Source organism: Sinocyclocheilus anshuiensis, unplaced genomic scaffold (genome assembly GCF_001515605.1).
Source record: "Sinocyclocheilus anshuiensis isolate Anshui unplaced genomic scaffold, SAMN03320099.WGS_v1.1 scaffold86, whole genome shotgun sequence".
NCBI lineage: Eukaryota > Metazoa > Chordata > Actinopteri > Cypriniformes > Cyprinidae > Sinocyclocheilus > Sinocyclocheilus anshuiensis.
In genome coordinates this window covers 3,876,339-3,886,243 of record NW_015547662.1, presented here as the reverse complement: position 1 = coordinate 3,886,243, position 9,905 = coordinate 3,876,339, and the positions used below count along the sequence as shown (strand labels likewise).

At 38.1% G+C, this 9,905-nt stretch overlaps 2 protein-coding genes across 5 annotated transcripts in view; both read left to right on the top strand.

The window, feature by feature from the left end:
• The window catches only part of LOC107702391 (glycine receptor subunit beta-like), a 20,350-nt gene extending 18,709 nt beyond the window's left edge, over positions 1 to 1,641 (top strand). Inside the window, exon 11 of the mRNA XM_016504701.1 lies at positions 883 to 1,641. Within this exon, the coding sequence (XP_016360187.1) occupies positions 883 to 1,179 (297 nt within the window). The 3' untranslated portion in view covers positions 1,180 to 1,641. The remainder of the gene's footprint in view (positions 1 to 882) is intronic.
• A 2,691-nt stretch (positions 1,642 to 4,332) lies between these two features.
• The window catches only part of LOC107702389 (glutamate receptor 2-like), a 26,046-nt gene continuing 20,473 nt past the window's right edge, over positions 4,333 to 9,905 (top strand). For all 4 annotated transcript variants that reach the window (XM_016504695.1, XM_016504694.1, XM_016504697.1 and 1 more), the window contains exons 1-2: positions 4,333 to 4,625; positions 4,847 to 4,987. In XM_016504695.1, the coding sequence (XP_016360181.1) occupies positions 4,553 to 4,625; positions 4,847 to 4,987 (214 nt within the window). In that variant the 5' untranslated portion in view covers positions 4,333 to 4,552. The remainder of the gene's footprint in view (positions 4,626 to 4,846; positions 4,988 to 9,905) is intronic.

Genomic DNA, 9,905 nt, shown 5'->3' with positions numbered 1-9,905 from the left:
AGCAAATGGCTGCAATATAACAAAGAGTGAAAAATTGAAGGGGGTCTGAATACTTTCCGTACCCACTGTATGTAGGATGGATGGACGGAAGCAAGGAGATGGATGGATTCATGGACGAACAGATGGATGGATAAGATATATGTAGGATAGATAGATGGTTAGATGGGCAGATAGATAGATAGATAGATAGATAGATAGATGGATGGGCGGATGACAGATGGATAGATGGATGGATGGAGAGAGAGATATGTAGGATGGCTGGATGGACGGACAGATGGATGGATAAGAGATATGTAGGATAGATAGATGGTTGGATGGGTGGACGGATGGATGGATGGATAGATAGATAGTTGATGGTTGGATAGATGATGGATGGATAGATAGTTGATGGATGGATGGATGGATAGATAGATAGTTGATGGATAGATGATGGATGGATGGATGGATGGATGGATGGATGGATGATGGATGGATGGATGGATGGAGAGATATATAGGATGGATGGACGGACGGACTGAAGCAAGGAGATGGATGGATGGATAAGAGATATGTAGGATAGATAGATGGTTGTTTGGGCAGACGGATGGATGGATGGATAGATGGATAGTTGATGGATGGATAGATGATGGATGGATAGATAGTTGATGGATGGATGGATGGATGGATGGATAGATAGTTGATGGATGGATAGATGATGGCTGGATGGATTGAGAGATATATAGGATGGATGGACGGACGGACTGAAGCAAGGAGATGGATGGATGGATAAGAGATATGTAGGATAGATAGATGGTTGGATGGGCGGACGGATAGATAGATAGATAGATAGATAGATAGATAGATTTTCTTCTATGTATTCAAATGTCTTTTGTGTTTGTGTAGGTTGTGGAAAACCGCTGTAAGAAGGTGTGTACTTCGAAATCTGATCTGCGCTCAAATGATTTCAGTATTGTCGGTTCTCTTCCTCGAGATTTCGAACTCTCAAACTTCGACTGTTACGGCAAGCCCATAGAGGTCACAGACGCCGCCGGCAAATCACAGAACAAGAACAACAAGAAGCCGCCGCCTCCGAAACCTGTCATTCCGTCTGCTGCTAAACGGATTGATCTCTATGCGCGAGCTCTGTTCCCTTTCACCTTCCTCTTCTTCAATGTTATTTACTGGTCTGTCTACCTGTGACCATCACAAAGTGTACTTGTGTGAATATGTGTGTGTGCGTGTGCTTTTATGTTGATGAGGGTGATAATCAAGCATGAACAAAACATTGAAATGTTCATCGTTTTTAATCTTTGATGTCTGTTATATTGGTATGTCAGTTATATAGTCCTGCTGATTTGTATTTTTCCTCGTAATTCGCTTTTTGAAATGTGTAGCTTTAATACGAGCAAAATTTGCAGCATGACTTTACAGTGTGTTCAGCCATGTTTGGTCCAAAGTGCTAGATGTCCATGATGTCCCATGCAAAAACATCCATAATTGTCAATTGTTTATAAACTCAGGCAAAATTTTGCTTATGGAAAGAAAGACTGTATCAGATCTGGACCCAGACAGCATGCAGTATTTATAATAGGTTATTGCATATGAGTCTGTAATAAGAAGGGATTTAACTGCCGTTATTGAGCCATACAATAAAGATCCTTCATCATCTACATTCTCTTTTTTCTGTTATTTTGGATGAGCAGATGTTTGCACTGTTGACACAGCTTAACATACAAACTCGTACAAACAACATATAGACCTTCCAATTTTTTTTGAAGATTATTTTAGTCAAAATCTCCCTTTGCCGTGCTTTGATACAACACTCAGTAACCAAATTGTAACCAAATGCAATCATCATTGTAATATTTCCATACTGATTTACAACTGGTTGTCTTTTCAAAATCTATTTGAGTAATTAATTCATCTTGTCTTTCTTGCATATATTTAGCCATATTTAACTGCTTTTACGCTGCACTTGTGATGATTCTTGTGTGCAGCTGCCTGGAAACAAAACACATGTTCAGTGTCATGACAACGGCTCTGTCACAGCATTTCATTTTATGCAGAAAGAAAAGGAGAATAGCTACTATTTTACAGTATTGCTGTTTTGCAAGCACCTTCCTCGAAGATACAAATCTAGTTGAATACTTAAGGAATAAATACTTTTGTGTTTGTAGGACATGGTTTAATCAATGGAAACATTAATTTCACCATTATTTGCCAAGATTATACAGCTATTATTTAAAGTATAAGGTAAACTATATAACAAAACGACATATTGTTTTCTGATGTTTTATTTTAGTATGTTAATTTTGACCTACTAATTCATGCCTGTGCATTGTACTACACTTTTGGTTGTGTTAAATATGTACGTTGAGCTCTTTGACTTATATAATCTGAACCTTGTAAAATATCACATTCAGACCTAGTCAGATATAGACATGTTTTCCTTTGTAGCAAAATTAACACATCTGTAACATTCTATGTAAGTTCTATATATACATACAAATGTTGGAAACGTGGGCAAATTGAGTATCAAGGTTGATCATTCAACTGGCTAAATCTTCTTACTTATACAAAATCTAACTTATACAAAATATGCATATTATACATATTATACATTCAACATTTAATGGTAGGTCATGTACACTGCAGGCTATAGCATACAGCAGATCGAGAGATAGACAGACAGACGATAGATAGATAGATAGATAGATAGATAGATAGATAGATAGATATTAACCGCTTGCATTATGGATCCAGCGTCTGTAGGGTCAGTCTTCCACAGACAGCACTTCACTGCTCTCTGCTGCTCATGCTGGGAATCACTTCGCTGCGTGCAGATTTTGAAATGTCAGATAGGGCAGTATGGGACGATTGCTGTTAAAAAACAACAACAGCAACCGGAAGCTAGAGTCTTCTTCAATATCTAAACCTAATCTTGTTTTGTTTTATGGTTCGTTGAAGTCAATGGTTTACTTATAATTGGCTGTATACCGATACTGTGCCATATTCTTGGTTTAAAATGTCTGCACATTTGTTTGATATGATAAATGCCTTATCATTGTGACCTAAATTGCAATGTTGTTAATTAGAACTAAACTTTATTTTCAGTTCTACTTTTGTTGTTTGAATAGTATACGTGCATACCTTACTTTACATAAAAGCTCACAAGCACAAGGAGATCCAGGGTCAGATGTTTTGTACTGGCCCATTTCTCTAGAACCAAGATGCTTAATCTCATACAAATTTTGTGGAAAAATGAAAATATGTGCAAAACAAACAGACAAAAATATTAAGTTAACATCAACCAATACAGTGAAGAAATTCAGCTAAATGTTTTATTGTCCCTTCTACATTAAAATGTATTAAGCACAATTATAATGTAAATAAATATGTTAATCAGTCAGATAAATGATTATTTTAATGTAAGCATAATAAAGTATCTAAATATATTAATATGGTACAAAATGTTAGGCTTAAATGATTATTTCACCCAGAAATTAAAATTTGCTGAAAATGTACACATCCTCGGTCCATCCAACATGTAGGTTGATTTTTTCTTCACTGGAACAGATTAGGATAATTTTTTTTGTGGAAAAAGTGAAAAGTGCACGTTTTCATTTTTGGGTGAACTCTTCCTTTAAGATGCAACACTCAGTTTTATACAGGGGTCCATCTCTTTGCCCACCAAAAGGTCTTTGGTCTTAAAAAAGGAGCCCATTCTAGCTAGTAATATGTGTAATACACTCTTAAAAATAAAGGTGCTTCACGATGCCATAGAAGAACCTTTTTGTCTAAATGGTTCCATAAAGAACCTTTAACATCTGAAGAACCTTTCTGTTTCACAAAAGGTTCTTTGTGGCGAAAGAAGGTTCTTCAGATTACAAAAACGCAAGAAAGAAATGGTTCTTTAAAGAACCTTTGACTGAATGGTTCTTTGTGGAACCAAAAATGGTTCTTCTATGGCATCGCTTGAAGAACCTTTTGAAGCACCTTTATTTTTAAGAGTGTAGGTGTATATCAGTTATTGATGAGTCCGGGTGAAGGTGGTTAAGCTGTTCATTACATGTATTTCAGAAGATGGGGAGCCCAAACCTATTGGATTACAGAGGAACATCTGTCACCACTCTGACTCTAGTGGACACACATTAGGCTTTTTCTAATTCAATAAATTCATAACCATAAGAAATCACGGGACATATATTACACTAATGAATAAGATCGACGAATCGCAATCCTATTTACCCACAGCAGCTGAGCCAAAGTCCCAGCGAGAGCGCGGGCTCAAAACAGGAGCAGCTTCGGCTCCGCTCGGCTTTTGTCGTCTTCATCGGTATTCTTACCGTGTCCGCGGAGTTGAAACGATTCTCAGGGACGGAGCCGCAAAGGAGGAGGGCAAGACTCCCGCATCATCGCGCCCGCTCTTTCGCTCACCAGCACCGCGGTCTAACGAGAGCCTCTGCGTTTTAACTGTGTAACAATTTTAACATGTGTCGACTCTATATTGTGCCCGCTGTTTTGTGAACAGTGCGCGTTTGGTGGATGCGGGCGCGTGGATAAGCAGAAGACGATGATTTTGTCGGGGCTCCTCTTCCTCGCGTTATGGGGACTGGCGCACGGCGGATCTCCAAGCGTCCAAATCGGTGAGCGCACTTCACCTGTCTAATAAGCCTTTAGATTACAGGCATCAAATCTCGACTTGAAACGTCTGATAGCAGAAAATACATACCAAACGTCTTTTTTTCTTATGTGCCATGTGAGATTTTCGCGATAAAGCGATATATTATGTCTAAATTTGGACTATGAGACGAGATTCTTCACATGATTTAATTTTGAATCGTGTTTTAATGTATTCCTTTCTCAGGTGGCCTGTTCCCCAGAGGAGCAGATCAAGAGTACAGCGCGTTTCGGATCGGAATGGTTCAGTTCGGCACGGGCGAATTCCGCCTCACTCCTCACATTGATAACCTGGAGGTGGCTAACAGCTTCGCCATAACAAATTGCTGTAAGTCAATATGGAGTTTTTTCCCACTTGAACTAATTTATTTCTTATATATTATAATCTGGATGCTGTTATGAATTAGCCTCCCCATGCACAAGTGTGATCATAGGGCTGCTAGTTTCCCTCCCCATTATTCATTCATCCTCCAGCCATGCCGCGTTAAATATTACAGGAGCTTTATGGCAGGTTCTGTGTGTTATTCCTATTCGCCTGCTTACATGTGTTCTATTATTAACGCTGGTGTGCTATCTGTTTACGCAACCTTTGAAAGGACCGGGGGCTGGATGTTGGCAAACAATCGGTTTATCATTCAAGCACTTTGCTTCTAGTGAGTCTCAACTGTGGCACATTTTGGTTCTGGCTGTCTAGGTGTGCAAACTATGCGTTGGGAAGATGGTGGTTATGTAAACCGGTTTTTCGGGGGATGTGATAATTGGCATTCGCGGGAGCAGCATGATGATGGTTTCCACAGTAACGGAGGAGGAGAGGAGATGGCCCCGTTTTAGCAGCATCTGCACAATTCGATGGCAAATGAAACAGCAGGTTGCCTCCCTCGAAAGTATCTAAGTGCCTTTTGTCGTTTTCGAATGTTTTACGGTCGAATTTCCCTTTATTTTATTTAGCTATATATATAATTCAAGGGTTTATGACAGGCGAGGCACGAGGGCGTAAAAATGGACCTGGCGCGCTTCCCTCCCCCACGCATCTTACATCTGAAGAGCAGAAACGCGTTATGATTCAAAAATGTGATTAATTATTAGTGCGTGTGAGTTTGTGTCAATGTAAAGGGTTAGAAGATTCTTTAAAATTGTTGGATTTTTACACAGCCTCTCCAGACATGTTCACTGTTCAATGGATTCACAAAACCGGCCTGAACGATTCATTCACGAATTGGACTGAATCGGTCCGAGTCAACAATTCACTGATTCACTGAACTGAGAACGGTCTCTTTCCAACATGTTCCTAATATAGGGTGACCATACGTGCCATTTTCCCAGGACGCGTCCTGGCCAGGATTTCTATATTGCCTAAAATATCTAGGTTTTGGCTTTGTTTGCGTGTGCAGACCGATCGGTGCATGACATCAAAATACCTCGAGAGCATTTTGAAAGCATAAGGAACCGTCTGTATGGTATTTTGATGTCATACACCGATCGGTCTGCACACGAACTGTTCGCAAGAACCGATTCACAGAAATGATTCAGATCTTCCACCACTACTCTGGAATCTAATAAGCAGGCTTTTGAGGAATAATTAATATTTTATAGATATATTAAATTACCTTTTGTTTAACAATTGCACATTGTAAGACATCATTTCAAAATAGAAATCTATGCAAATGCATGACAAGTTGAATGTTTTATACTAGCAAACAAACACATTGCTTGAATGAGGTTTCTGAAGACAAGATGCGCGCAAACCTGAATGGGCTCTGGAGACACTTAGCTTGGCCTCTTTAGTTTTCACCCAATCCATTAACCTGAATGAGATGTCTCTCAGTCTGCATGGCTCCTTTTGATGTCAAACACTGATGCTTTGCGATGTGAGCTTCACTGCGACAAGTTTGCGTCTGTCAATGGCCTGAACTGCTGATTCATGTGAATGGCCTGCCCACCCCCACATACCTGTCCCTCACATACACAAATCATGCATGGAAAATCTCAGTGATACTGCAGGGTGCACGTACATAACATTTTGAAAATTGCTTAGGCATTTGATTGTAAGAAGGTGTGAGGAATGGGGAGTTGTGTTTACTGCTTTGGGCCTGCAAATATAGAACATGTGTTCACTGCACCTGGAAGATAAGTAGGCCTATTATTTTGTCTTGCTGTACGCAATCATGCCAAGACCTACATAGTGATGTATGTTTACTGCACACAAGGAATTTCCTTTGCTGTTGCATTTACCCACATGCATTTCCTCTGAGGAGGCAAGGGAGGCAATGCCTCCTCAAGAAATTGGATGGTAAATAATTCATAGTACAAAAATAAAAGGGAACACTTTAGTTTAGGGACCAGTTCTCACTATTAACACGTTGTTTATTAGCATGCATATTACTAGCATATTGGCTGTTTAGCAGTACTTATAAAGCACATATTATTGCTTTATTCTGCATGACCATATTTTAGATCCCTTAATCTTACCCCATACCTAAATTTAACAATTACTTTACTAAATATTAATCAGCAGCAAATTAGAAGTTTATCGAGGCAGAAGTCGTAGTGAGAATTGGTCCCCAAACTAAAGTGTGACCAAAGCAAATATTGCAAAAATATGATGTGAGATGAGGCAATGCCTCTATTTTTGCACTATGATTGGTTCATGTGATAAATCCCGCCTCTTGTTTTCGTGCATGTTCCGCGTTCACGAATCAGTCTGAATGAACAAAATGATGGTGTTAAGTGGGAAGACTAATTAAAAAATAAGTAAACAACTCACCCACTTACATATCACAACAGATAAAACATGATCTTTGGGGTTTTCTAGTGAGCAATCAGCTTGGTGGAATTAAAGGTACATCTCAGTGTCTATGACCAGGGTTTACCAAGCTTTGATGACTGATGTTCCGAAAATACTATTAAAAAGAACAGCAGAGCATCAGTTCACAAATAAAATATATTGTTTAAATTGTTACTGCCTTGAGTTATTATTTTGGAATAAATGAAAGATGCTTAAAAACACTAACTTGATTAGATTTATACTTGATTTTAATAATTAGAACATTAATTACATTGTAAATGTAAAAATACAAAAAGGAATTCTATTTGGTAATGTCACACCTGGGACAAAGAGGCAGACAGGCAGGGTAACGTAAGTCAGAGAGTTTAATAACAGGAACTTAGGAGAGGCTTCCAACGGAAAAGAGTTCAACATAGGCAGTAAGGGAAGCAAAACACAGTCTTATCTGGGTCGGCACTCCGGTCCTTCGGCCGAGAACTGAGGATTCCGAGGGGGACAGGCAGGTCGGAAGGCGAGGATCCAGGACAGAGAAGCTTGCAACCTTGAGACCAGCCGACGAGTGACTGAGGTGAGTGTGTATTTGAGTGGTGTGGTAAGTGGGTGCAGGTGTCCGTGATTAGTAATCAGGTGATTGTGAGCGGGTGTAGGAAGCTGATTCGGCTGGTGAGGCAGGTGTTTCCGTGACAGGTAATGCTTATTCAAGCAGGAAAATGTGACAACATTAAGTGTAACTTAACATTAGATTTATTAAAAAAAACAAAACATAAAAAGAAAAACTGTTAGGACCACTGCATGCCACTGATGCAGATACATTCATGGCATTGAGCAGGATTTTCTTTGAATGTAATAATAAGCATTACAATAAGAATTACTCTGCCAGAAAACCGACTGTTTAGACAGTTTATGGTCTGCCATAGCAAAAAACACATTTATGTTGTTGTTACACACCCTCTGTTATCACTTGAGAACCTTGAGGTGGTTGAAGAGACTCGTCAGAGACCCATCCAAGTCAATTGACAGATTTGTGCTCTAGAAAGTTCAGCATTGTTTTTGCTGTTATATGTTGTATCATATTTTTTGGTGTGCAGCAGTCTCTGTTATTCTGTTCAAAGATTTAAATGGCATGATTGTTTTTGGATAGTCCCATTTGCTTATGTATATTCCTTGATGATATTAGAGTGTGTGTTCCTGGAATCCAGCAGCTTTTCTTCAATATTTTCTTCAGATTGAATAACACATTAATGTTAACTCTGAGCATATATGCCTCCAGCTTGCTGCCAGTTATGAGATGCTATCACCAAACAACAACAGCCCTCTATTGTGATGCACCAACAATCAGAACACACCACGGCTCTGTGGATTTCTTGATTCTAGTTGGTTAATCGCAGCATTAACGTGGACAGGGTTTTTTCCCATTCAATGCTAACTTATCTGTCTGTTTTGCCAGGTAACTAAATTCATTTCTTGTCACATTCTAACATTATAATATATACATTTTTCAACTCAAAGCAATATTTCACGGGCATTTATGTACAGTCAGCCAGTTATTATTGAAAAATAAACCATTTCAGGATGATACAAGACCACCATGTCAGGGTCTTTTTTCAATAATGACAGGCTGACTGTACATTACTGCTTTATTTATTTTTATTTTTTTTTGAGGGGATGCATTAATTACAGGATGCATTCATTTGATCACAAGTAACAATAAAAAAATGTATAATGTAACAAAATATTTTAGTATCATGGTTTGCACAAAAATAAGATGCAGTGCAGCTGTTTTCAATTTGATAATAATCAAAAATGTCTCTTGAGCAACAAATCAGCATATTAGATTGATTTCTGAAGGATTATGTGACACTGAAGACGAGTAATGATGCTGAAAATTCAGCTTTGCCATCATAGAAATAAATTAAATTTGAAAATATATTAAAATACAAAACAATTTAACAATTTTATTCTTTACTCTTTTACTGTGACCAGATAAATACAGCCTTGGTGAGCATAAGAGACTTTCAAAATCTTGCAGACGCCAAATTTTTAAGCGGAATTGACATTTTCAGATGACGCTTTTCCCATTATTAAAATACAAAACAATTTAACAATTTTATTCTTTACTCTTTTACTGTGACCAGATAAATACAGCCTTGGTGAGCATAAAAGACTTTCAAAATCTTGCAGACGCCAAATTTTTAAGCGGAATTGAAATTTTCAGATGACGCTTTTCCCATTTAAATTATTTAAATGAGGGTTTTTAAAACTTTTTTGATGTCACAGACACCCAAATATAATGATGTTCTTGTGAGGGACCCAATTTATACTGTGAAAAATAAACATTTAAATATATGTCAAATATTGTTCTATTCAATTTACATTGTATCTATGAAATACAAATACATAAAACACACCGAAATGGCAGTTTCTGCTGGCATATATATATATATATATATATATATATATA